The sequence below is a fragment of the Stylophora pistillata genome, chromosome 11 (assembly GCF_964205215.1).
Source record: "Stylophora pistillata chromosome 11, jaStyPist1.2, whole genome shotgun sequence".
In the NCBI taxonomy this organism is placed as follows: Eukaryota; Metazoa; Cnidaria; class Anthozoa; order Scleractinia; family Pocilloporidae; genus Stylophora; species Stylophora pistillata.
The window spans coordinates 26485052-26512394 of NC_142529.1; the positions used below are offsets into that span (position 1 = coordinate 26485052).

General features: G+C 39.4%; 5 protein-coding genes across 8 annotated transcripts in view; 2 read left to right on the forward strand and 3 right to left on the reverse strand.

Moving 5' to 3' along the window:
- Positions 1–46: 46 nt before the first annotated feature.
- On the forward strand, positions 47–5785 carry LOC111338620 (uncharacterized). The gene is made up of 6 exons (XM_022945130.2): positions 47–426; positions 1332–2083; positions 2236–2317; positions 3513–3614; positions 4308–4471; positions 5197–5785. Exons 1-6 carry the CDS (start codon positions 162–164, stop codon positions 5272–5274), a joined length of 1443 nt encoding a protein of 480 aa, XP_022800865.2. The 5' UTR covers positions 47–161; the 3' UTR covers positions 5275–5785.
- Positions 5786–8381: 2596 nt separating this feature from the next.
- Positions 8382–9519, reverse strand: LOC111338613 (dynein light chain Tctex-type 5-B). The gene has a single exon (XM_022945118.2). The coding sequence runs from the start codon at positions 9126–9128 to the stop codon at positions 8565–8567; it is 564 nt and encodes a 187-aa protein (XP_022800853.1). The 5' UTR covers positions 9129–9519; the 3' UTR covers positions 8382–8564.
- A 2826-nt stretch (positions 9520–12345) lies between these two features.
- LOC111338614 (prostatic acid phosphatase) lies at positions 12346–19404 on the reverse strand. 2 transcript variants are annotated; one of them, XM_022945120.2, is made up of 7 exons: positions 19198–19404; positions 17660–17900; positions 16302–16401; positions 15671–15870; positions 15325–15532; positions 14217–14402; positions 12346–13322 (listed from the first exon to the last, which is right to left on the reverse strand). In XM_022945120.2, exons 1-7 carry the CDS (start codon positions 19262–19264, stop codon positions 12951–12953), a joined length of 1374 nt encoding a protein of 457 aa, XP_022800855.2. In that variant the 5' UTR covers positions 19265–19404; the 3' UTR covers positions 12346–12950. The 2 variants fall into 2 exon arrangements, with proteins under 2 accessions (XP_022800855.2, XP_088593980.1); XM_088737854.1 differs by having other exon boundaries at positions 16302–17234; positions 19198–19401.
- A 38-nt stretch (positions 19405–19442) lies between these two features.
- On the forward strand, positions 19443–22957 carry LOC111338615 (SOSS complex subunit C homolog). 2 transcript variants are annotated; one of them, XM_022945122.2, is made up of 5 exons: positions 19443–19596; positions 19978–20056; positions 20952–21027; positions 21726–21776; positions 21982–22957. In XM_022945122.2, exons 1-5 carry the CDS (start codon positions 19569–19571, stop codon positions 22078–22080), a joined length of 333 nt encoding a protein of 110 aa, XP_022800857.1. In that variant the 5' UTR covers positions 19443–19568; the 3' UTR covers positions 22081–22957. The 2 variants fall into 2 exon arrangements, with proteins under 2 accessions (XP_022800857.1, XP_022800856.1); XM_022945121.2 differs by having other exon boundaries at positions 19444–19596; positions 19918–20056.
- A 63-nt stretch (positions 22958–23020) lies between these two features.
- Positions 23021–27343, reverse strand: part of LOC111338618 (uncharacterized) — a 22910-nt gene continuing 18587 nt past the window's right edge. The window contains exons 30-33 of one of the 2 annotated variants that reach the window (XM_022945125.2): positions 26380–26883; positions 25738–25790; positions 24702–24784; positions 23021–24070 (exon numbers count right to left, since the gene is read on the reverse strand). In XM_022945125.2, the coding sequence (XP_022800860.2) occupies positions 24050–24070; positions 24702–24784; positions 25738–25790; positions 26380–26883 (661 nt within the window). In that variant the 3' untranslated portion in view covers positions 23021–24049. Of the gene's footprint in view, positions 24071–24701; positions 24785–25737; positions 25794–26379; positions 26884–27343 lie in introns of both variants that reach the window. The other variant, XM_022945124.2, reaches the window with a different exon arrangement.

The window sequence follows — 27343 nt, forward strand, 5'->3', positions numbered from 1 at the left end:
TCTAACATCCGAAGTAATCCGAGCATCTCCGGTTATGTATCGACTTTTTATCGAGTTTCCGAGCTCTTAACGGAAGGTTTCAAAACAGGTTTCATCACGAAGCGCTTCGTTTCTTTCAAAAATTGATTTATTTATTGCTTGAACTTTTTGGATCTGCAGAGATGTCTTCGAAGAAAGGAAAATGGAAAGATTCAGCTCAAAAGGCAAGGCGACTGTCGCAGACGTCTTCTTCAAATTTAACTCGAAAAGAAAGTTTGATCGAAGAAGAAACGTCTGCAAAAGAACTTGAAGAATATTTGGAGACCTTGAAGAAGAAATCTGGAATCAGATCTCTATGGAGAGGAAACAGTTTCGATAGAGTGGTCCGTGATGAGGAAGACAAAACTCCAGATATTTCGATCTCTAGTATGGAAGAAGAGGAATTTGGTAGGTTCTCAGGAATTATGCCGACTATTTGTAAGGTGACCTCAAGTTATTTACATCCAAGTTACAGCATCGAAATAGTCGTACGCAAAGGATGCACTGTTTTTCAATGTTGCAGGTGTTCTTTAAAGCATCTGTATTCAAAATCGTCACAAATACTTAAAAAATCAGCGAAAAAACAAAAACAATTGCAGCAGTTTTTGATTGCCACTTTGCAACTTCTCTCTGAGTTGCTTAGCAACATGTAATGGCGCCATTTTACTGTCAGTCATTCTTAAGCAAATTGATTCCATGTCTCCATGGGTCTGGTCAGCAAGAAATCATGGATGATGTCAAAATTTGATGAGAACAAAAAAGTGGCAGCTGAGGTGCAGCTGATTGTGTTACTGCATGTTTTTTCTACATTTTGTTGTCTTCTGCAATCTGTTGCTGTACAGACCCCATGGCAACATGGAGTCTATTTGTTTTACATAATAAAAAAGCGAGTTGTTTTTAATTGTCAATACACCTTTTCGCATCTGCCCTCTAACAGATCATAGATAAGAACCAATGAAGATGTTTGCGCAGTGCTGCTTATCAATTATAACTTTTGTACCTTGGTTGCACTAAAATTCTCCACCAGTTGTTTGTAATCAGTATACACACTTATTAGCACCATTTTAAGTGGATTATTGTTCATCAACAAAGGAAAACTTTTGACCATGGCGCATTCTATATTTATAATGAAACTCCAAGGGATTTTTTATATTATTTTCAAAACCTCAAGACAGTAACAGCACCAAAGAACATTTTGAATGATTGTAAACTGTATTTGTTTTTTTATTTCTTATTGAGTGAAAGAAAAGGAATGTCTTGAAGATTGATGGGGTCATACAAGACTACCTTATGTATCCTTATTGCATTTCTAGATGAAAGACTCCCATCAGAAAAGGCAGATAATGACGATGATTATGATGATGATTTTAAAGTTAATGTTCAGATGTTCTCACAATCTCCACCACCAACGAATCCTGACTCCTCTGACGACTCTATAAACCCTATAAAAGGATTACAAATGGCAGAATTTGCCTTCAGTGATGATGTTCAATCAAAAAACATAGAAGCAAACAACAAACTGGATGACAAGCTAAAAAGTTTAAGTGTCTCTGGCAGGGATGTTCGCTCAGTTGTTAATGATCTCTCTGAACCTGCTAAGGTTTTGACTGAAGATGAAGTTGAAGAAGAAATAGAGGAAGATGTGGTTGATGTTGTTGATGAAAAAAATAAGAAAATCGTAGACAAGCAAGGGAGTTCTTTGAAAGAGAATCACTCTCCTCCAAGAACTGTCAGTGATGTTGAAGATCAGACAGTGAGGAAAAGGGAAAAGAGCCATAAAAAATCTCAAAATTCATATACAAGTGATTTTTCATCTTTGAGTGAGATTGAGACTCACAATGAGCATTCACATTCACAAACTCAAAATGACTCAAAGAGTTCAAGGTCGTCTAGAAGGTCAAGATCATTTCAAAGTTCAAGGTCATCAGAAAGTTCAAGGTCATTGCAAAGTTCCAGGTCATCACACAGTTCTAGATCTTCAAGGAGTTCAAGATCAACAAAACACTCAAGGTCAAGTGACAGGTCAAGGTCAAAACGAAGTATTTCAGAATACAGCAAGAGCAAGGTATAGAATTAAACAGAAAATTATTTAATTGTTCACAGAAATACAGCTGAAATGGCACCCCTATTTTCTCATAGCTTCGAAATTTTTATAGGTTGAAATTGTTATTTTTTATGGTTATTTCAACAGACTTATTTTGATATCCTTAATCTTAGGAAAAGGACAGCCACAACAGATACAGGTGTGATGTGGGAGTTCAAACATTACCTCCCACAGAACATTTTACTGTTCCACCAGGTAATTGTAACAATATGTAACTGTAACGTCAGTAACAAAAGGTAACTGTAATACCAGGTAACTAACGTTAGCCCTTTCGCTCCGACGAAGGGCTAATGCTCGAAACGTCAGCTTTTGTAATCGTTATGGTGGCCAATTTACCATTTCAACTTTGTTGATATATCCAAATTATTTCGTTACTCCCACCGACGCAGCCCCAAACAGTTTCTTTCGAAACTATCAGCCTTTATTCAACTGTAACAATAACTCATGGTTTGGGAGTCCTAAATAATTCAGTGTAAGTTTTCCATGTAATGGCCATTTGTGATCAGTTTTAGTCGTCTTCATCCCTAGCTATTCCTAATCCTTCTTTGTTTAGTATTCCTTCCATAAAATTTTTTTCTATCTGTTGTGAGTGGATTAATTGACTACTATTGATCAATTGATGTTCTCAGCAACTAACTGAATTAAGTGACCAACTGACTGACTAACTTGAGGACTGATCTTCTGATGACTGACTGATAAAATGACTTATTACATGACTCGGGTAGTCAGAGGGCCAATAACTTAAATCAACCAATCAAAATGCTCTATTGCTGGTCAATATTCTCTCAGTATTGGACCGGGCACTGTCCCAAATGGTCCCGAATGATACCGCACTTGTGTCCCTTTGAACTTCAGTCGTATAATAAATCTTTTATTAACCAAGCTTGCTTGGGACCGTACTGGAAGAATATCGGCCCTCAGTCATGTTTTTTGTACGGACCTTGCTGCGCTTGGTCCATACCGTCAAGACCTCGGGCCAATATTCTCCCAGTACAGCCCTCGCGCTTGGTTAATAAGATATATTTACTGATTTACTGACTGACTGTTGACTTTTTTGAATGATTCATTGATGTCTGTCTGAATATTTTACTGATGACGAACTGAGTTAATGACTGACTGACCAACCAAATGTCTGACTGTGTGGGTGACTGTCCAGCTAATGGTCTGACTGACTGACTGACTGACTGGGTAACTGATTAAATTACTCACAGATGTACATGTAATAAATGATATACTAACTGACTGACAGACTGACCAACTGACTGGCTGACTGTTCAAGTGACTGAATGATTCATCAGTCAGCAACTGATGATCGACTCTCTAACTTTTAGACTGATAGGCTGACTGATTATCAGCTGACTAGCATTAACCAACTGCTCATTTTCATCAGCTCTAGGTGTTGGCATGGCAACGAGTGGCCCACGACTTGGAATGCAATATGTTGACCCCACACCAATAGCAACTCACACAGTGTCACCAGAGGCCATGGAAGGTATGATTTAGAGCAGATTGTTTTTTGTTCATGTCATTGTTTTAATAGTGAACAGCCCTAAAACGCCTTTAAAACGGCTCAACAGAGAATTTAGGTTTACTTGGTTAAGCAGAATTAAAACTAACCCTAATTTAACCACTTATAAAATTCTCTGCTATGGTCAAACTCATGGCAGCTATGTCAGGACTGATCATCCCTTGTACTATGTATGGATGGACAGAAGGAAGTGTTGTGTAAGGTTTTTTTGCTCTAGAACCAATTCTAGTAACCAGCAGATGGGGAGGAGGGACTGGGTCAGTCTCACCAGTCCAGTCAGGCTGCTTCTTATGGAGGCCTATCAAACTTGTTTTCATAAAATGATTATGAGTATTTCTCTCTCCTGCCTGAATGTAGTGGTGCTCCATTTCTTGTAAGCCTCAGCATTTTATCAAGTTTCTCCAACCATTGATCAGTAGCTATTTATATTCCTGGATGAAGGAAAGTGCTCTGAGAGTCACGTGTCTTTACTTAAGAACACAAAACAATGACTCAGCCGAATTCCCAAACTCAGTCATCTGGATTCTGGATTCCACCATCTGAACACCCATAACACTTTTTACCAATAATTACTTTTAATTTTTACTTCATAAGATGTATCTGTAGAAGATACTCTGCTAAAATCATCTACATTTATGTTCCTCTCATCACTTTTAGCCATGACTGCGTACAACCCGGCCATTGTGGCGTTAAATAATATGTTGCGAGAGCAAATCCGTCTGGTGGAGCAGTTTGTGGAGATAAATCAGAGAATGTATGAGTCTTATTCTACCAGGGTCAACAGTAACTACCAATACACCACGCTCGAGGACACGCAACAGGTTAGATGGATATGCAAGCTCACTCATGCACTTTTGCGCGCATTATGACTCTTAAGATTCGCGCACCCACGCACGCAACTTGTGAGATTTAGCACCGCGTTTGCGTGAAACGGCAAACGTCAGCTTGCCCTTTCACGGTTCTCGTTGAATAGTGGGAACCTTGTTGCTTTAATCTCGCGTAAGCTCACGTTACGGTGGATTTCAAGGCGCCCTTGTATGACTTAAAAAGAATAGTTTTGGTGCCCCTTTTCTCGCAGCTAAAATCTATTCTGTGAGAAAACAAGTGAAGAAAATCTTAGCTTACGTACACGGCAAAAGCGAAACAGGTTACTTCCACGTAGAAACGGCAAAGCGCAACCGGCAAACGTGAAAAAATGGCGGGAAAAACAAGATCACGTAGTCACTCTTGCCGTTCACGTTTCACGTAAACGCAATGCTAAATCTCCCTAATGCACTGGAGATAACGCGGAAGATGAGCCCAATTCAACCCCCCATGCAACCTTGCGAGTGTTTCTGTATAAAAACGCGCATTTCCCCTTACACCATATATACTAACCTGTGACAGACACTCACGCTCTTGCGCGTATCGTGAACGCATTAAGTTACCACAAGTTACGCCCCAAAGCAAAAATCTCGCCACATAGCACACTTAAAACACCCATCCACCCACCCACGGGCGTATCGCGACACATATGTCTCATATTGAGATATTATTCTCTCCGCAGTTTATAAGAAAGAATCGACCGAAAGTTGTAACCTACGAAGAAGCATTGAAACAAGTAAAAGAACAAGAGAGATACTGACAATATTCGTCGACGAAACAAAACCTATGGCAAAGTTTAGTACCTTTCCCCTTCAGTGTCTTAACGACTGAATGTTAAAAGTGAACCAGGATTTCATTTTATTCCATGTTTCTTTCCATCGCATTGTGATTGGTTCAGAACAACTCGCGCCAAAAACTATCAACCAACCAGATTCAAAACTGACACAAATTGTAACTTAGTTACACGTGTTTTCGTTACACACAGTCATGAGCGCGGGAAAATTTCCCGCGCTTGAGACTGTTTGCCTGCTTTTACTTTGAGCTGTCATTGACTCCTCTGACAGTTTCCTTTCATCTGATTGGTCGTCGTGATTACTTTGGTTTTCATTTGCGACATTCATTCGAAATTTGCCCCCAATAATTCCCTCGAAATATATAGGTTTTCAAGGCGCTTGAAACCCCATGTAACTTCTTCCCAAAGATGCTCTCTTATAGTAGAAGGCGCCGTGCGACATAACTCCATAACAATGAAAAAATTATTTTCCCCTCCATTTGGTGTGTACTTCCATGACGTCCTTTTTTATAATGAAACAATTTAAGTTTGGAGTGCAGCGAAAATACCGGAGGTATGGAGGGATCTGGGACCTAGGGCAGTCGATACGTTTTCCAATTCTTGTTAGAACATAGCTAGCAGAGTCGCGCAATCAAATTTATTATACGTAAGCGTGCTCAAAATCCCGATAGTGTACGCTGATAGCGTCAGCAAATCCGACTTCGCCAGAATTTTTTTTTTCGCGCGAGCGACCATTGCTAGTGCGGGGAAAAGTAATACATTTCGCGACAATAATGGATACAAACAGAAACTCGGCCTGCTAGTCCGAAAACGAAGACAATGTTTCGACCTTTTCCCATGGGCTAGAGTTCTAAATGAGGCAGAAAAAGAGAAAAACAAAGGAAAAGGAGACTCGGCATCAGCGCCGTCACGATTCGCTTCAACTGATATCGTTGTCCGTTTTTCGCGTCGCATTTGATGCACAATTCCACCGGCTATGTTCTAAAACAATTGGTTCATGCTTTCAGCTGTGCACTATCGAGTTATGGAGCACGTGGGAAGTTTGGAGGGCACTCAAGAAGCTAGAGTTGCCCTCGGCTATCGCTTCAGGCAACTCTTACGCTTCTTTCGTGCTCTCGAAACTTCCCGCGTGCTCCATAACTCGATAGTGGACGCTAAAGCATGAACCAATTGTTAACTTCAAAGCAAGGATGCGTTAAAGGTAATAAAATAAATCGCTTTATTATGAGGAGAGCGTTTCAAAATATTCCTTTTCACGTCCTTTCGCCTGAGACAACTTTGTTATAAAATCGGTGTTTAGAGAATACGTTTTGAAATAAGATAAGGGAGGTTCCTTAGCAGAAAGCCGCGACCACATGCACTTAGGTTGCGAGTCTCGAGGGGGTCTGGAAACATGCTACCCGCTAAAACTTTTTTTAAAATAGAAACCTCCAAGATGCCATACCATGCAACACCAAGAACGATTTCAAAACTCGCTCCAGGTCGAGGCGATTAAGTGTGTAACCACGCCCAACAACTGCTACAATTCTCGAAAAAACCTGATTCACAACAGAAAAACGAGAAAGGACCGTACTAAAAAGACTAAAGAAGCAAGGGGAACATTAGAGTCCTTTTCCGGAGAAAGTTTCAAAAAATTGAAAGAATGTTGAGCGAAAACGGGAGGCTCGATGCGATACCCAAGGGCGGGCGGATTCAGCCTGTGACCAGGCCCTCCTTTTTAGCGTGTTTTTCCAGTCGTGGGAAGATTGGAGACGAGTCAGGAAGGGTTTGCGAGGAGTCTGGCACTAATAATACTTGATGCCTGTGAACCTCTCGCGGGCTCATGTGCTCAAGGCCTTACACTTTCTTGCGGGCGAAAAATCACTCGCGCACAGGCACTGATAATGGGGGCTTGCTCGCAGCAAGGGCAGATTTGAACCTCCAGGAGTCCATTATCCGGAGCTTCCATCTCAGTTGTATCCTTGAGTCAACCCTGTGCCGTATCTTTTTATTATTAGAACTGAGATATCTGCGGGGGTTCTTTCATCTTTCCGCGCTCTCCGCCATTATTGAAATAACTTCGTGCGGCTTGCAAGTGACACAATAGAGACGACAGCTCTCTCATGATTGGCTATTATAAAAACACCCGCGAAAACCGTCGTGGGAGGTGCTTCTAAAAATAGAAAGATACGGGACAGGGTTGGCTCAGAGGGTCAGTCTGGAAGATGGAAGCTCCAGGTAATCGGCTCCTGAACCTCTGTTGCATTCGATCTTTGATTCATGGATTTAATCGAAGTTGGTAACATTTAAGTATTGCGCTTTTACGTTTCCATCCACATTGAAACCTAGATCCCTTTCTCTGGGGCCCTAAATCTCCTCCCATAAAAAGTTAACTTTGAACGAATTAAACGACCGTTGAGGTCCTATTCATAATTACGAAAAATTTGGTTTGCCAATATTCTCCGAACTTAAACGACAAACAAAACGAATCTTATTGCCAATAGGAAGGCACGGATTCGAATCCTGTCGAAGCTTGATTTTTTTTTTCCATGCAGCAGTTGCTTAAATTGCAACTTATCTGCAAGGATCCTTTTTTTTGCTTGATTTTCATCCTCAGGTCAAATGAAATTATTTGACTAAAAATTTTGTATCAACTTCATTAAAACTTACTTTTTTGTGCCCCACAATACCAGTTTTATGACAGTCAGAGAGATTTCGGATAAATTTACACTTTGCTTACCAGACGTATTAACAAGCAGCAACGAAAACATGGACAAATATTTAATCTTAAGCGAAAGGTCAAAAGGCTTGTATTCAACCCGCTTGCGCAGCGAAGGTTTTGTTCACGGTCCCAAAGCCACGCGTAAATTTTGTCTCCCATAACTAATCTAAGAATCAGTGCTTACTGCTTTACTTTTCTCAATGATCATTGTAGTATCAAAATTAAACGAGTTTGAGCATCAGCCTCAATGGAAGCTAAGGTCTCGCTCAGGTAACTTTAATTTATTCACGAGTACTTGTTAGCCAAATAAACTTATTAGAATTAAAAGAATTCACTAGAGCGTTAGTTGGTAATCAAATAAACCGTGTAGGAGTTAAATATATTAAATATTTAATGACACAATCGGTCCAAACATACATAGATGTTTTAAAAACGCTATTAAATCTAATTTTTACGCCACTCTTGGTGGTCATTGAAACATGCTCTATAATTAACGAACGTGGTTTATGAACAGAAAATGGTCTATGATTATTTCCTTGTGTGTCTTAAAAATGCATTATTCAAAATAAACACCATAGACCGTAGCAGTTGCAAAGAGCGACCCGTTTTCGAATTCAAATGAAGCAAAAGTGTCGTAGTTTGTATCCCAAAGACACCTACTTCCAATACGCAGAGCTTGATTTCCCAGCTGTCCAATATGTACAAGACAAATAATCTTGTAACGCTGTATATCTAGATCTTTCACTCGGTTTTTCACCGTGTCAGAAATTGTCTTGGAAAGTTGCCTGCACTGATCCGCATCATACTTTGCTTCCGCCAGCCTCTCCGTTAAAATTTCCTTGAGTATCGACCGGACGTCGCCCTCGGGAAATTTACGATCGGGTGCCATTTTAAATGTGTTCTCCGTGGCAATTTCGGGCACGCGTCGCCCGTCTTGTCTTGAAAACGACGTAGCCATCGATTGAGTAACGGAGACGGTGCTTGAAGGCCGAGTTTTACTGGTACTTGCTGCGCCGGGTGTTAGTTCTTTACCTTTCGTTGGCTTTAAGTTCTTAGCAGCTTTATCCGCCTTCGTATCTTTTGGAGTTTCCACGTCCGCTTTAACAACATCTGAGCTCATTTTTGCTGTTTGTTATTCGTTGCAAACTTCGATAATCCTTGACAAATGATCAGATATACACACTGATATACAGCGCTGAAAAATTGTTCTCTATTATTTGTTTTGATAAGCGAATCAAAATACTCTAAGCTATTTAAATTCTCTCCAGCAGTTTGAATCTAAAATCCGTCTTTTAAGAGGTCTCTTATCAGGTTTGTTTTCAATAGTTGTTATAGCGACCTGAACAAATAATTACTCTTACGTAAAAGCGCTGATATGTTTCCGCGGTACTACTTGCAATGTTGAAAACATTAAATCGTCCACGCTACTGCAGTCTACTTTATTTCATTTGTCCAGAGGGATTTTATGCTTTAAACGAAAACATAAGGGCCTTATGCTTTGGGAAACAAAGTGTCTGGCGTCTATGCAAAATAATTGTTAATGAGACGACGGGTTCGGCACACACCTTTTGTTTGGATAATTAACTTATCAACGATGTATGTTTTAAGAGTTTGCATATTTTAAATAAATTGATCTACACCAGCTTATCATGAAAGGGTTGCTTTGATCCAAGCAAAACTTCAAGCTGGTTAATTTCTACCTTATATTCAAGATCAAATAAAAAGCACTCTGATTTTGTACAGACTTTGAATTACTTTGAATTTCCGATTACAGGTTTAGCACACTAATGTCCTATTTTGGATTTTTGACTCTAGTTGTCAATTTTTTATTTTTAACACTACTAGCAGATTTTTTGATTTGAACGCTAATGGCCTACAATAGATCTTGGAACTTTGACCAGCACTGGCGTATTTGCAATTTTGGCCACAGCTGGCCGATTTGGGATTTTGGACACTTAGTCTAGTTTTCCATTGCAGATTTTGGACACAGGAGACCGTTTGAAAATTTTGGCCACTACTGGCCGTTTTGTCATTTAGCCACTAGATGGCCAAAAATGTGATTCTGGCCACAAGTGGCCCTAATTGGCCAATATCTCAGTTTGGCCACTAGTGGCCGATTTACCATTTTGGCCACTAGCCGCCGTTTTGCCATTTTGGCCACTAGTGGCTGATTTTCTCTTTTAGCCACTAGGGCCGATTAGGCAAAATCACCACTACTGGTCGATTTCCCATTTAGGCCACTGGTGGCCGTTTTTCCATTTTGGCTACTAGTGACCGATTCGCTATTTTGGCCACAAGTAGCCGATTTGCCATTTTGGCCCCTACTGTCCGTTTTGCTATTTTGGCCGCTACTGAACGATTTGCCCTTTTGGCCTCTAGTGGCCAATTTGAAAGTTCGGCCCCTAATGGCCGATTTGCCATTTTGGCCACCACTGGGCGGTTTGCTATGTAGGCCCCTAGTGGCAGATTTGCCATTTTGGCCCGTTTTGCCCACTTGGCAGAGTGGCCGATTTAGAAAGAAAGCCACTAGTGGTCGATTAATTTGCCATTTTATCCATTAGTGGCCGTTTTCCCACTTCAACCACTTGTGGTCGTTTGGCCATTTTGGCCATTACAGTGGTGGCCGTTTGGCCATTTTGGCAACTAGTGGCCAATTTGCTATTTTGGCCACTAGTGGCCAATTTCCCGTTTTGGCTACTAGTTGCCAATTTGTCCAATCTATTGCATAACTTGCACTTATTGCAAAAAGATTTACATCGGCGAAACAGGCAGAAGACTAGGTGACCGATTCCGAAAACACCTTCGCGACGTGGAGAGGAATGACAAGGACACCTCGAAACCAGTCGTTAGACATTTTAATTTACCTAATCATTCTAAGCAACATATGGCAATCTGCGGTCTTTCCTTACACTTAGGTAGCATGGAAAGCCGTAAAACTCTTGAACAAAAGCTCATCTTTCAAACCGGCAGTCTAAATCCCACAGGTATCAAGGAACGCTTTTCATTCCACTAATTTATTCGTGTTTTTCTCGTCGCCATGTTCCCACCATGCAATAATGTAGCTCCATTTTCTGCCTTTAAAAGCACACACAACCCACAATTCCTCTATTCGCTCTGACGAAGGGCTAACGCTCGAAACGACAGCTTTTGTAATCGTTACGGTGGCCAATTTACATAACCACCAGAAAAAAGATTTCTCTACTTACAGTGTGCACTGTGAAAACGATTTGGTGAGGTATCAATCATGTCCCGGACATGGGTTTAAATAGAGAGGGATTTCAATTTAAACAAACTTTTAAATTTAGCGGGCCGTACAGTCAAATACGGCCCGCTAAATTGACCAATCATAGCACACGTACAAACTGAGTGATATCTTAAGGATTTAGCATCCCGTTTACGTGAACCGCAAGTGACCACGTGACTTCGTTTTCCCCGCCATTTCTTCACGTTTGCTGATAGCACTTTGCTGTTTCTACCTGAAAGTAACCTGTTTTGCGTTTTCCGTGTACGTAAGCTCTTCCTCGCTTTTTATCTCACAGAGTAGAAGTTAATTTCCGGAAAAAGGGCACCAAAACTATTCCTTGTAAGTCAAGCCCCCTTCAAATCTACCATGACGTAACCTCATGCGAAGCTAAAGCAGGCTATTTTGTAAACGCTATTTTGTGAAACGTGGAAGGGCAAGCTGACGCTAGCCGTTTCACTTAAGCGCGGTGCTAAATTTCTCTATTATTAAGGATGTTCAGAGAGGGAGAGGGCAATTGTTTAACCTCTAAACTCAAACGCTTTTCCTAATCAGGAGGGGAACATACCAAAACTCATCAACTTCCTGAGAAAACAACAACTTGATGAACTTTCGACTCGCATTTGATCATGTCGTGCACCTTGAAACCGCGTCAAGAGAATGATACTTCGTGCTACTGTTAAGTGGAGAGGCATAAAAAAAAGGTTAGTTCATCCTCGACACCGAACATTCCTATGGCAACGGTTTCGGGAAGCAAAGCTCACTGTGTCCCACGTGGCCCGTCATTAAGTGCTTTTTAATCACTGGTATAATTTTTAAAAAAAAAACTGGATAAATTTGGAAAACTGAAGTTAGGCCACGAAACTGATGAAAGACTTGATTAATTTGATCGACACGTTTTATTATTTTTAATTGTAGGAGGGCCATTATGAAAACTACTGGGTGACCAGTAATCAATGTGTTTTACCCTCGTTAAATAAAGTTTTCTTCTTCTTCTTCCTCTTCTTCAAAGACCCACCGTTACATAATGGTCATGCACTGCAACCTCAAGTGTTGCGTGACAATAGAGACTCAAAGGACAACCTGTGACGCAAAATAGGGTAATAATGTATTACATTCTTTTTTTAATGATGTAAAAAATCTCAGTTTTATAAGTTAAAAGATGTGCCGGGGATAAGTACATGAAATCGCAATGCCCCGCAAAAATGTAACCGCCTTCAAAAAAGCAGCATTTTTTTAACATTAAATGCGTGAAAATCTTTTGTATATGTTTGCTTAAGGCTTCCTAGACAAGCAACCATACGATTTTTCCATCTATACTTATGAGAGGAGAGAAGCGCTGACAGAGTTAAGTGTCTTCCTTTGAATATAAGATATTAGTGATCTAGCGAGTACTATGTTCATATCTCTACTTATCTCGCGGTCAGTACCCTTAAAATAAAACAATCTTATGTTTCTTCAATCTCGTTCTCGAGGCTCTTTTGGCCAGTTTTCAAGATGGCGGCGGACCGAGAGAGCTTCTTTGGACCGGCCACCATCTTGGAAAAATCTGACCGAGAAACCCTGGGGACGAAGTTGGTGTCTTTTAGCAGTCTTCATATGGATGTCACACAACGTCCTTCCCCACCTCTTCCCCTGAAAGAAATCTCCTATTGGGGCAGCGTTGGGTGATATCCCGAAGAGCGAATGTTATCCCATGCCTCAAATCACACCCGGCGAGGGAGCATTTTCTAGATCAGAAAGGCCTTTCCTTGGGCGCCAGTATGTTCCACCAGGTAGACAACGGTTGCGCAGGTAAAAATTCCACAAGGCTGTGACACATATCACTATGAGCAGCGTGACAAAAGCGCCGAGGAAAAAACCACCAGTTCCCGATAGACGAGGTTCTTCAGTTTTCACAGTGGGACAATCGAACTGCTGTTGCGCCACCTGACAGCGTGACAGTTGGGTGTTGTCACATGCGTGACACCACGAGGGAACGTCCCGAACTTGGAAAGATTTAACAAGTTTTACAAACTTGTTCAGTTCGCATGCGTCCTTACATTCGGGAATACTGTATTTTTCCAATGGTTCCTGTGGAAAAGAAATCATTCTCGGGCTTTACCAGGATAACAATGCTGCAACACTAAAACCTTACTGTTCCTACTTTTCGCAGTCAAAAAATTTCGCGAACAATCACGGGAACAAGCCAATTAAAGGTACGTGGCTAAGCGCGATTTCTAAAATCCCCGAGACAAATTTATGACGTAAATGTACAGCTGGACAACGGCCATGCCTCAGCCTGACAATTTGGCGGTTATGTTCTTTTCTTTTTCCAAGGGATGGCAGGTTCGTGATTATTTTGCGTCAGAAAAGTCACGAGTGTTGCGAAAATACTAAACGGTGTGGTACACTTGTGTAACAATCGGAAAACGGCATTTAGAGAGCGGTCATTATAAGACTACAGCCACTTCATGTTGTAAGACACTAGTTAACATACAATAGAGGGCTTTCAAAGCACTTTACCACATTTTAAAATTTAGCACAGGAAAAAAGTTGTGTGAGAAAGATGACGGGGATTTCGGAATTTCCGATGCAAAATTATAGAGATATGCTGATACAAGTGCACACCTGAAGAAAAAGCCTTTAAGCGCGGTTTCCATTTGCAACGCCGGCACAAGCTTAAGCACAAACGCGAAGGTAACAGGTGTTATTTTACCACGAAAAACCGCCTCGACGCAAGCACAAGTACAAGGATCAGAAATCTTCCTTTGTCTTGTGCTTGCATCGAGGCCGTTTTCTCCGTGAAATAGGAGATGTTTTAAGAGTTTGTGCTCACTTCGTTAATGAAGACCAGGCTTAATGAATAATTTTACATATTTGTTTTTATTAGGTTTCTTAAAAAAAAAAAACAGGATACAGTGGTTAAACTTCGACGAGCCTTCTCGAAAACAAAAAACGCATTTCAAAAAGTCACGAAAAGCTTACCTTTAAACCATTCTTGAAAAAAAACTGAACGATGTACTTGTCAGCTGCAGTATTATGTAGCAGCTCAATGAATATCAAGGAAGCATAGGATGGAATTCCTCTCAAGGTGCTGTTAGCCGCTTTATTTAAACCAAGCGAAGAAAACAGAGAGAGCATCGTTGGATAATGTGCAGAGTAATACAGCAGCTGGAAAATAAGACGTAAGACTGGTGAAGCGTTGAATTTCCAGTTTAGGGTGAACTACTCTTCTGAGCTCTGCACTTGACCAATCACAAGGCCCTTTGTAACATTAGAGAGATTTAGCACCCCGTTTACGTGAAACGTGAACGGCAACAGCGACCACCTGACCTTGTTTTCCCGCCATTTTTTCGCGTTTGCCGGTTGCGCTTTGCCGTTTTTACGTGAAAGTAAACTGTTTCGTGTTTGCAGTGTACGTAACATTTTCTTCTCTTTTTCTCTCACAGGGTAGAAGTTAATTGCCGGAAAAAGGGTACCAAAACTATTCCTTGTAAGTCATACAAAGGTGACTTCAATTGCACCACAACATGAGCTCACGCGAAGCTAAAGCAGCAAGATTCACGCTGTTTTACGTGAAACGTAAAAGGGCAAGCTGACGTTTACCGTTTGACGTAAACGCGGTGCTAAATGTCTCTATTGCTGACCCTAGCAGTACATGTATGTGAGACGCATGTCACTTAAACATCTACTCTCTGATTGCGTCATCTACCCATTTCTGCAACCACTGGTGGCTGCAAAATTTTAAATGGTCGGGGAGTAATGTCTATATCTAGTAAAGGTGAAGTCAGTGCCCTATAGTCAGAGCTTATACTACTTTCTGTAGCATGAAGTTAGTCCATCTCTGGATAACTCCCAGTATTGTAGTGGGCTTTTCTGACTGTTTGCAGTAACTATTACCACTCTTGAGAAGAGAAAGGCACTTTGAAAGTCAAGTCTGGCTAAGCATTCAACAACGACCCGAACACCGAACATCTCTGCAGAGAGTCCAACATGCTCACTGACATGGGACCTCCATGCTCCCACATAGCAATGTTCCTAAAACTCAATAGGAAGGAATGAAAAGGTCAAGAAACGTCATGGAGAGACAAACCTTCGTCTTGGTCTTCTTAGTTACAAAGTCACTGAAGCTTGCTGCAATCTCATTTGCTAGCAACCCTCCACCTATATCACCAATCATCCCTTTGCTGTATTTATGGTACTCAACCCAGTCCGCCAAATACACAACTTTTTCCCATTGCTCGGCAGAAATATTCAGATAGGTATGGTTATAAAGTTGATGAAGATGAATATAATCATACCTGCCAAAAAAAACAAAAACAACAACAATAACAACTACAATTTAAGTGCACTGTTTAAAACAATATTACTCATAGAACACTATCTTGCTAGTTACAGTCTGAGCAATCAGAATATTGTCTTTTGATAAAAACACTTACACATTGTAGAAGTCCTTAAGGTCAATCTTCTTAACACCCAGGGAGTTTTCAAGCTGTTTTCGTAGTTCAGCGCTCTCGCGTTCTTTTTTCTCAAATTCAGAGCTTGTGTAAAATTGTTTAAGTCTCTTCTGAAGCTCAGGGCAAGCCAGCCATGCTCTAAGAACTTGATCATTTTCTGCTGCAACTGTGTGTACTGGAACCTGTCATAAACAACATAAATAGGTAGAAATACAAATAATAATAAAAAAATTTTATTCAACCATTTAATCTCTAACAAGGACTAGGATCTAATCTCTCCATGTCATAGAACCACTGCATCAAACACTTGGGCCACGAGAATAAAGAAAATTATCACCATATAAAGAAGCCCATGACTGCTCAACAAGGGAAACATGTCGACAATAGACATAACAAAAATTACCACTCACAGCTGTACCCAGTTTATCTTAATCATAATTTTAGCCACAATCCTATTTAATTCACAATGCCGAGGGCCAAAAAACTGGAAAAAAGGTGTGAAACAGGCTGGGGATGGGGATGGGTTGGGGGGGGGGGCAGGGTATATTATGCAGCTGCCAGGCCTGAGAATGGAACTATAGCTTGTTATCCATTATTAAAGAAAAAGACAAACCTGCTGTATGTTGTATGGTGCATAGAAAACTTGCCTAGCGTAGGTCACATTGAGAGATTGGTTTCTTGGTGGATAAAGTCCAAGAAGAAAGCTAAATGCACTAGAAGATAAAAAGTGGATATCAACCCTTTGGGCCCTAAGAACGACTAGCATCTAATTTCTATTTAAAATATCATCCTTGTATCATACATTAACGTCATGAGAATAAGGGATATGACCACCAACCAAAGAAGACTGTGATTGTGAAACAAATTCTCCTAGTCTGCATCTCATGAAATGAATGGAGTATAGTATGGAGAATATGTATACTGTTGTTAGGGTGCAGTAGGACTTACACTTATTCTCTTTCAGGGTCCGAAATTGCGCTTTCCTGGTCGCCAATGCAAATAAAAACTTTGCACTGGCGACCAGAATTTCACAACCGGTCGCCAGCGGGCAATTAACTATTTCATGCCACAATAATTATACAAACAATAACTTTGATTTTCAGCCAAATCGATTAAATGTGTGGCTTGTGATTCGCTGCAAAGGAAAAATTTTATTGTCACTTTTTGGCGACCACATTTTTCCATATGGCGACTGAAAAAAATATTCCAGTCGCCAGTTGGCGCCTGCCTAAAAAAGTTAATTTTGGACCCTGTCTTTGCGAATTAAGTATCTGTAAACATTTAAGTTCCAAGTGTACTGGTAGACATATGTATCTGCGAGGAAATGACATGCCCTGTTTGTGTGTGTTTTGATCCAGATCAATCTTGGTTTGTTTGATGAGTACACTCCATTTTGCTGTCACAGTGTATCCTGTTTTCCACAGTGTGAAGTGATTAGGTGTGAAAGCTTCTCCAACCGATATGGGATGGTAGTGCATTACAGGTTACCCTCCCTCCTGGATTTCATCAGCTTTCTCACGCAGTTTGCCGGTACTCATTTGTTCCTCTGAAGTGGAGAAGGACACAGTTTGCAACTACTATAATACTTTGTCCTTGGACACTACCACATCCAGTCTTTGACTTCAAGAAATGCTGTATTACAATAACCAACAATCATTAACCTCTTTACCGCTACAAGGATGTACTTGGTACGTCCTGTATCAGATTACTCATATGCTATAAGGATCTACTGAGTACATCTTAAAAAAAACATAGAACTAGTAAGAGTACTTCCACACTTTGTAAAAACAATCAAACCCCAAACAATTAGACTGATGAGGGTCTGGTAAAGACTTGTACACCTGGCATCAGACAAAGAACTAACTGACAAAATATATTTTTCCCATCAAGCACTAAATTTGCTCTACATTAGGCTGAAAAAATGGCTGGCAGTAATAGGGTTAAGAAACTGTCTTCGTTTAGATAATGTACCTGTTAAGTGTTCTAGAATAGTCACTGGACCTCACATACACATCTTGGGGAGAATACACATCAGACAAGAAGCCAGGTGTTTGGTAATGTTTTCTAACAAATTCTCCAGCTTGGAACATTTGATCCATCCCTCTTACGGTCAGCTGACTGTCACTTCCTTCCTCAAAGGTGCTGTGATCTTTGGCGAGAAGTGTACGACTTCCATGACGTGATATCACAACTACTTGCTGAGTGAGGAGTTCTTGAACAAGATAACAAAGTCAATTTCAGTTATTACAGAGCTCGACACTAACTTTTCAACTTACAAGCCAAGTGGGCAGGGACATATTAGATGATATGACAATTTCAGTTTGTTTACAGGCCAAACTGGTTAATGAAAATTGAAAACCAGTAGCCAAACCTGAATTTCTTCTAGTCTGTGGCTAGTTGGCAACTGTTAGTGTCAAGCCCTGTATTCACTCTGTAGCCTCTTAGCATCAAACTTCCTTACAATATCATGCCTTATTACACCACTCGGGCAGTAAGACGGCCAATAACTAAAATCAACCAATCAAAATGCTCTATTGCCAGTCCAATATTCTCTAGGTATTGGACCACGCATTGTCCCGAATGGTCCCAAATGATACCACACTTGTGTCCCTTTGAACTTCAGTCCTATAATAAATCTCTTATTAGCTAAGCTTGCTCGGGACCGTACTGGAAGAATATCGGCCCTCGGTCTTTTTTGTACGGACCTCAGGCCGATATTCTCCCAGCACAGCCCTTGCACTTGGTTAATAAGATATAATTAATCAAGCATTAAGGTCATGAGAATAAAGAAAATAATCACCAACTAAAAAAGCTCTTGATTATCAAAAAAATTCTCTTTATCAGCTTCTTAGGAAATGTATAGAGAACAGTATGGAGAATATGCATACTGATGTTAGGGTGTAAAGGGTTGGGAATATAGCATATCCTTATTTCTGTGCCACGAAGCAACCAAGAGTGTAGGTACTCCCCTTAGATGGGATGCCAGTCCACTCAAGGTTCTTTCCCACCCCCTCCCTCTGCCCCTCCCACCTAACAATTTTGTAGAGGTTTCCCAACACTTTGCCAGTCTACTCAAGGTTCTTTCCCCCCCCACCCCTCCCATATAACAATTTTTTTGAGGTTTCCTAACACTTTGCAAGTCTACTCAAGGTTCTTCCCCCCCCCCCCCCGCCCCACCTTCCTTCCTCTGCCCCTCTCACCGAATAATTTTGTAAAGGTTTCCTAACACTTTGGCCTTATGCATTTACACTTCTGGGAGGTCGGGAGAGTACTGTGAGAGTAAAGTGTCTTGTTTAAGAACACAGCATCATGACTTGGCGCCAATCTCTTGGGGAAATCTCTCCAATAACAGTTGCCTAAAGGTTTAGGAAGGCCTTTGGACAAATTCATCATGCGCTACAAATATGCAAACCCCTTCGATCACTCTCAATGAAGCGGAGGTTTGAGATGCTCTAATTCCCACAAGAAGATAGTCAAAGCTGCATTTACGATACTTCATCGTTTTTTACCTGCATGGACGCTGGATATCAGCTGAACTACTAGTAATAAAGAGCACAGCTCCATTGCACTTAACATTCCTCGCGGCGAAAGTTAGGGCCAGAGAAACAAAATCACTGAAGCCACCGAAAAACACAAAGCTACCCAAACAAATCCTCTCAAAGCAAGCAAATAAGCTGAGCTAAGAGTGCATCGTGTGACCCACACGGGAACACCGCGCCGGTTGTGTTCAAAGTAATTTACACATGTTCATCACGCGAAAGAAACGCGGGAAGCTGGTTCGAGTTGTAAAACAAAATGGCGGACCAAATGATGATCGATTTTCCTTGAATGTCGATCTTTTGGTTAAGATTTATATTCAGAGGAACCTTGATAGCCTATAATGGCGTTCCAACCCCTAGGAGGACAAGGTAAGTATTCCTGTCCGTAGTAAAGCGGCAACCAATGAGCGGATTTGGCAAGTGTTTGGAATATTAATATCAGAAAACTTCTCGGTACTTATTCTTCGTTTCAAAACTCGCGGTCTTGGTTGTTGCATAATTTATCGATAAGTACCCAAGTTGCCTTTCATTATTTGGCGAATCGATAAATAATTATTGATTTTTGCAAAGGCAGCTATTCAGGAAAATAGACGTCAAAATTAAGAATTGTTAGATTAAAGAATCGAAGGATTAAGTATTATTTTTAAGAAAAGCTTCAGATTCTAAGAAAAAAAATTACATCTTTATTAGATTCACTTGTTTCGTGTGAAAGTAAATCTCGCTTCGATCTTTCGCGTTCCGTAATGGCAGAATCACAAAATCGGCAGATTCTTCAGGATCTTCAGCAAAAAAGACAGATGCTTTTGAATCAAGGGCAAGGTGGAATGGGGTGAGTGTACTTGCAAAAAATTTATATATTTTTTTATCTAGAAGTATTTCTCTTCTGGTTAAAATTTTAAAGTTATGATAGCCTCAGGTAGGAAAGATAAAATGCAAATTGCTTTGCTGAACTTCTGCAATGTCGTCTTATGTCTCAAGGGCTCTTCAGTGTTTCATTTTTAGTAATGAAAGATCCAAAATTTAGATATTTGAAATGTTGTCGGATAAGTGATGGTAAACGTTTGCCTGATGAAAAATAGATTCTGTCCTTAGCAGTATTGGGCCAATAATTGTTGCTTATGTCCATTAGCTATATGTCTATTGGCACCACATTGATGGATAAGCAAACCAAATGTCAAGTTTCAGTTACCCACGGGTTTATCACTTAACTGCTGGTCTATGATTGATCAAGTATTGATCAACCAACACATCAATATGATGACGGATCAACACCTTGAGGATAGATTGTCCTTGCCAGCACCTTAGGAAATGCAATGCTTTCAATAAGATTTGAAATAGGTGGCTACCTCGGTACAGCACCCGCCAGAGAGCGACTTGAGTGTGACTTGAACGTGGTGACCGTGACTTAAGCACGGTGAAATATACCTGGCGACTCACAACAGAATACCAGCAGGAGCTCCGGTGGGTGCTGGATCTTATTGAAAACACTGGAAATGTTTAGAGAACAGTATGGAGAATATGCATACTGATGTCAGGGGGTCTAGCCTTAAAAATTGTTGTCATTCAATCTTTTGTACACTTTGCTGTTTTTTTTTTTTTTCTTGAGAAGTGATAATTTCAATCACATGTGGCCAAATGCTAGAAGACTTAAAAGACAGGCTTCCTTGTGATAGACTCAGTGTCTCATAGTAAAACTGGTTTCAGTATTTCTCTTTCAATTCCAGGACAAATCTGCCCACAAACCGCTCAATAGGACCAGATGCTTCTACCGTTCCAGTTGTAAAACTGCATGACACCCCAGTAAGTACTCAGTTAATGCATCCACCCTTGTGGATGAACAATGATTTATTTCTCTATACAATATCAATATCTCATCAACCATAAAGGGAATGAGAAGAAAGAAGAATATCAACAAGGGGATATTGTTTGATCAAACATCAAATTCTGAGAGGTATACACTTGTAGGAAATAATTTTGAAAACTGAGAGGAGAGTTTATATTTAGATCCTGGAAATGAAAAGGGTCAATTAAGTCTCTTTGCCCTTTAACTCCGATCAGTACAATATCAAGGAAAGAAATGGATGGCAATGAAGGGGATGATTAGTTGATCCCAGAAAAAATTCTCAGAACTAACATGATAAGAATTTGCAGACAGTGAGGAGAATCATTCATGAAATCTTAGGATTGAAAAGGTTAATTAAGTGTTAACAATTGTTTTTCCTCCTTTTAAAGATAGAGATTTTAAACAATTCGGGGGCACTCTTCGTACATGTTGGGTACACCCCTCCTTCAAATCATGTCAACAACCAGGCCCAATCATCTACCTTAAAGTTTGGATAGATTTTCTCATTTGAATATTTTTGTTTTTAACTTCCTTACATTTTCTTATGTGGATACTATGCTCATTCAGTGGAGCACTTGAGTCCAAACCAGTATCCAAAGGCATTACTTAATTTTGAAATGTAAAACAACTGAGTTATATTCTGTTTTGTTTACAGGTCATCCGAAACCCAGCTGACATGTCATTGGGTCAGCGACAGGCTCTTGAGGTTGGTAAACAACTTTTGTGACAAAAACGTCATTCTCAAAGGATAATGTGAATCGAATCTCTTATTACTAGGATTTTGAGCAACTCTTACTGAGATCCACTAGGTCCTGAGTGAGACATTCATTTATTGATGGTGGTTTCCAGATAAAGTTTCATCTCCAGACCCTGCATTTTGACAAAACCAAGCTTTCTTTCCTTTCTTCCAGCATGCAAATTCAACGTCATCTGGATATTTCATATCTCAAGACTCCGCCCATGGGAACCTCATCTTGCCTGTTCTACCAAGATTTGAGAGTGACCAGTAATGAGAACATAAAACTAGAGCAAAATACTTTGGACTCAGTTCATATTTAGTCTTCCATGACTAACTGTCAAAATGAAAAATAGACACCATGGTCTTTGTTGAAAAATAGTCAGCATAGTAAAATTATATTTTTTATTCCTGCAACACTCTCCCTGCATTTGTGATCCCATTTTAATCCCAACTGTTCCTTTCTTCATACCCTTTCACCCTAACATCAGTATGCAAGTTCTCCATATTGTTTCCCAAAAAGGAGAATTTGTGTGACAATCAAGAGCTCCTTTAGTTGGTGATCATTTCCTTTTTTCTTGTGACCCTAATGTGTGATTCAGAGGTGATATGGTAAGGAAAGATTAGATGCTGGTCACTTTCAGGGATCAACACCCAGTTAACTCTCTATGTCTGATTTCTAATTCTCCATTCTAGTTGTTTTACATTTCTTTGAAAATCTATCGAGAAAATTTAGTGCTGTATCAGTGTAATGTATTCAGTTGATAAGTTTGTTAATTCTCATTGCCTGCTTGCTGAACGATCTATTACTAGATATTGTTTGGAGAAGTCACATGTTTTCCACCTCAGGGATTTAAATAAAGGCTGATAGTTTTGAAAGAAACTGTTTGGGGCAGCGTCGGTGGGGGTAATGAAATAATTTGGATATATCAACAAAGTTGAAATGGTAAATTGGCCACCGTAATGATTACAAAAGCTGACGTTTCGAGCATTAGCCCTTCGTCGGGGCGAAGGGATTTAAATAGTTGAGTATAACTCCACCACACTTAGGCAGTTACGGTAATTTGCAAATATTTGGTCAACCTGACTATGGCAGTGAGGGCACTAGAGTATACATAATCAATGAAAATAAAGCATTTTGCATAATGGAATAGCATTGTTTGAGTATTCAAATACTTTTTATAAGGTAGTGTCAAAGAAATCAAAGTTCCTCATTTCCAAAAAATAATACTTACATTTATTATCACCACAACAACATACAGACTGGCTGCATCTATTAAATTAATTACAAATATCCATTTATCATATCACCCTGTCTACAGAATATTTCTCTTACTAAGCCTTTTCAACTATTAAAAAAATATCCTTCTTTCTATGGTTAATTAGTATAATTTCAGAGCTGAGCAAATAGTTTCTAGCAATCTGATTGGTCGAGTGGTTCCTTATATGACGCTATATAAACCACTCCACGCGGTTTATATAAAATGTTAAAATAAAATGTTAATAAATGTTATGATTTTAGAAATTTCTCTGTTGTTCAGTTCTGAAATTATACTAAAACAATTATTTGCCTCAGGTTTGGTGAATATCGTTGAACAATCCCTGAGACGAAGGATATTCACCTCGCCTTCGGCGAATAATTGTTAAATATAACCATCTATTGGCACACTTAAACCAGATTTTAAATAAAAACCAAAAATTAAATAGTTACACAAACCAACAGAGAGGAATGTCCTACAACAGCATTATATCATGTTAGATCATACTATATAGGAAATAATAGGGCAGTTATATTGAAAATCTGTTGCAGATAATATGAGCAAACACTAACAGTATAAACAACAAAAGTACATTTTTTTTCTTATTGAAACAGCACTTTGCTAAAACCTTGACACTCCACAAAGCTTTAGAGAAGTCAAGGTTTTCTGTAAAGTGGATTTAAATAGTGTGGGACAAGAAAAAATATGGACCTCCTAAAAATTTTGTACAAAAGCCTCAATATGCTATTTATGTGCATTATCATTTAGATGCAGTGGCGTACAAGTAATTTTTTTGTTCATCATGACAAATGCAATAAAGGTAAGGATGGAAAACAGACAAAACTAGTGTCGCAAACAATCTTACATTGTCCCTTCCCCCCAACATGTAAGGTATATTGTTTGAAAAAAAATGTAAATGATATCGATGGAAATGTAATGAGGTGTAAGCAGACGTAGACATGGTCAAATGACTGTAACCTTTCATCATCTCCTTTGTATAAAAACCTGTATGGGAGAAGACAAAGTTACATATTAGAAATCGTATTTTTTAGTAAGATGTTCCTACAATCAAACATTTTGTCAATTTAACATATCAACCACAATTTTCCATTGGCTATAACCTTGGTCATAGAAATAAGTTATGTTGCATGTTATGTCATTTTTATGATCAATAAAGGACAGCTCTCGCCCAATGGGCATGTGGAAATTTCTAACAGTTATTGTTAAAATGATGATGTCAGGAAGGTTTGAAGTCTGACTGCATGATTACACTGAAATATAACTTAATAAATAACCTAAAATCAACTTCCACTAACATGCAAAACAAGCAAAAACTACAGCATTGCTTTAACTTTACAGTGGCCAGATGTCTTGTCCTGCAAGAATCTAGTAATAGTTGATCACTAGTCAGATAAGTCTAAAATGCAACTGCCAACTCCTTAAATTCTTATGCCAATGTTGGAACTATGGAGATGGCCTAATGTGACACAACCTTTTCACTTTGAATTGTCTGCCAAAGTCAAATTCATTTAATACTATTGCATTAGGTTAAAAATTCAAAACAAGTAGAAGCAGGTCAAAAGGCACAGCAATGAATATCCATTTTTAAAAAGGTTAAACTTTAATTTTAACATACACGAGTAGGTTGAAACTGATACTGTCTACGAGAAGCTGAAGATCCTCTCATTAAGAACTGTCCACTTCTTCCCAAAGGTCGCCCTGTAATAGAAAATAATTTTTTTTTAGCTTCTTAAAAGCTCTTTCGAACCAAGTTTGAAGTCTACACCATAAGTTACAGAGCCGACCAAGTTTTTTTCTGATCACATTTATGGCCCCAAGTCAGAAGTGGAAAAAAAAAAAAAAAGAGGTTACATAACTTACAGTACTGACAGAGAAACCAAAGTTAGCAGTTAATGAACCCTTTAACTACTGAGATCTTCTCCTTACTGTCTGCCAAACAATTCTTACAGTATTAGTTCTGAGGATTTGGTATTGGATCAACTAGTTATCCCCTTATTGATATTTTTCTTAATTCTCTTCACTTGTCTGCTTGATATTGTATTGCTATTGTAAGGAGAAATTCTGTCTTGGTCACTCAAGGGGCTGGAAGGATCAAACCCTAAGGGTGACCAGCATGTACTTTCTCTCTACGTTAATACTGCTGAATCAGTCATTACAATAACAAGAAATAAGGAAATGGTCACCAACTTAAGAAATCTAGATTGTTCAACAAATTCTCCTTGTCATTATCAAGGAAATGTGTAGAGAAGAGTATGGAGAAATTAGATGCTGATGTTAGGGCATACAGGGTCAGCCGGATATTTATTGTATCTCAGGGTTCAAACAGAGAGGAAAGATTTCAGTTCAAACGAAGTTGTAAATTTTATGAGCCAGTGGATACCATGAAATACCACCAGCTTAACTGACCAATTTTAGTGCACCTATATTGAGTAGGCCTGGTATTGAAAATGAAAGCCACTTCCCAGTTTTCTGATAAAATTGACATTGTTTATTTTCGACATCACTTATTTGATTACTAAATAAATATAAGCCTCAGATTGGTAGACAACAGCCTTATATTGAAACAACCATTTAACAAACCAGGGTTACTTCTGAGATTAAAGGGTTCTACACCTCAAATTCAGCTGAAATTGTGTTAAGTTATTCAGTACCTGTTGTTGGTCTAGAGAGTGTTGTCCAGAAGGTAGCTGAACTTGGGGTTTGCCTACTAGAACAATATAAACACATTCTATAAAAACTATTTACTACAATTTTTAAGTCAAATACTCTACAATCATGAAAATTCCTAATGACACTTCACAGAAACTCTTAAATAAGAAACAGATTAAGATACAAGCCATTGTAAAAGTCTGGGCTTAAGTTTTTCTAGTCCAACAGATTAAAGAGAAAGTGATGTTCATGGTAACAGTTGATATTATATCCCCAGAAGTTTGGCCCTAGATAAAAATAATATTTTTTCAAAACATTGATAAAATTTGCACAAAAATAATTTTCCAATGCATGACTTTGAGCAGAAGTTTAGGACCTATGTTCTGGGTCATTAGCTTCTGCTTTGAGCTTTTAAAGAGATTTCTGAAATTCAGAATGTTTGAGCTATGGATCGAAAAAAAGATCAGAGAGAAGAAAGATTAATCAAAGTTATTAGGCAACTCACTGATGAACCAATGAAAGTACTGATTCAGAAAGAAATGCTTACTAAATTGAGAATGATTACAAGAATAAGTTGCTTGACTCTCACGCTGATAGAATTTTTCATATCAATAATATGACTGTATGAATGTGACTTAAAGGACCTCTCATAGCTGGAGAAGACTTGGGGTCTTCTTTCTTCCAACCCTTCCATCCAACCTGGTGGAGGAACAGACATATGTTTGGCAGAGGTGCAGCTAACATCCCGACCCCCTGCTAACCATCTGTCTGCCTGTTTAATTGGAATGGCTTTTAGTTGGGTCGGAGACGAGGGTCGCTGTGGGGGAGGGTAGGCTGCTGAACTGGAATTCAACTTTGTTGTAGCACCCCCCACCCTAGAAGGTACTCCTTTCTCAGTAGCCTTTTTGATTACTTCAGGTGTCTTCCATGCATTTATTCTGGCATGTTCTGTGTGAGAGATCATTTCCTCTGATCCTCTGGAAACGACAGGAAAGTACTGTGCACTTTCTGAGCTTGCGTAAGAGACCATTTCCTCTATTTCTTTGGAACTGACAGGAAAGTACTGTGCACTTTCTGAGCCAAGATCATCTAAAGCAATGCCATGGCATTCATCCTTCATTAGGAGTAAATTTTCTTCACTTTCTCTTCTAAAGAACAATAGAAACACATCAGATCTGGTTTTCATAGCATAAAGCAACTAGGAGTATAATTATCCCCTCCTGGATGGCCATGGCCATGCATGGGATGCCAGTCCATCGCAAGTCTGCCCCTTGTATTTCATCAAGCTTCCCCGACAATTTGCTAGTAGCCATCTTTATTACCCAACTACATTCCATAGAGTATAAAAAACACCTAAGATGAGTACAAATATCATGCAGTATTTGTACTCTAAAGATGCAATTTAGACAAGTTTTCTTGCATCACACAAGCAACAAGTTGGATTGAAGTTACAAAAAAAAATGGCAGACGATTTAATTCATTTTTCTGATGACAAAGAGTCAGAATGGCTAGCAGATATTGATCCAAATTTATTAGATAAATTGAACGAAGAAAAGCAGTTAGACAAAAATGAAATTTCATCAGTTATTAAAGAAAATAGAAACAGCA

Coding starts and splice junctions, on each gene's coding strand:
- LOC111338614 (XM_022945120.2), bottom strand. CDS start 19,264: ATGTTAAGTGCAATGGAGCTGTGCTCTTTATTACTAGTAGTTCAGCTG. Junction 14,403..15,324: donor CTAAGAAGACCAAGACGAAG/GTTTGTCTCTCC, acceptor CTTATTTTCCAG/CTGCTGTATTACTCTGCACA. Junction 13,323..14,216: donor TTTTCAAGAATGGTTTAAAG/GTAAGCTTTTCG, acceptor TCTTTTCCACAG/GAACCATTGGAAAAATACAG.
- LOC111338615 (XM_022945121.2), top strand. CDS start 19,569: ATGGCGTTCCAACCCCTAGGAGGACAAG. Junction 19,597..19,917: donor CCAACCCCTAGGAGGACAAG/GTAAGTATTCCT, acceptor CATCTTTATTAG/ATTCACTTGTTTCGTGTGAA. Junction 20,057..20,951: donor CAAGGGCAAGGTGGAATGGG/GTGAGTGTACTT, acceptor TTTCAATTCCAG/GACAAATCTGCCCACAAACC.
- LOC111338620 (XM_022945130.2), top strand. CDS start 162: ATGTCTTCGAAGAAAGGAAAATGGAAAGATTCAGCTCAAAAGGCAAGG. Junction 2,318..3,512: donor ACATTTTACTGTTCCACCAG/GTAATTGTAACA, acceptor CATTTTCATCAG/CTCTAGGTGTTGGCATGGCA. Junction 3,615..4,307: donor GTCACCAGAGGCCATGGAAG/GTATGATTTAGA, acceptor CATCACTTTTAG/CCATGACTGCGTACAACCCG.
- LOC111338613 (XM_022945118.2), bottom strand. CDS start 9,128: ATGAGCTCAGATGTTGTTAAAGCGGACGTGGAAACTCCAAAAGATACG.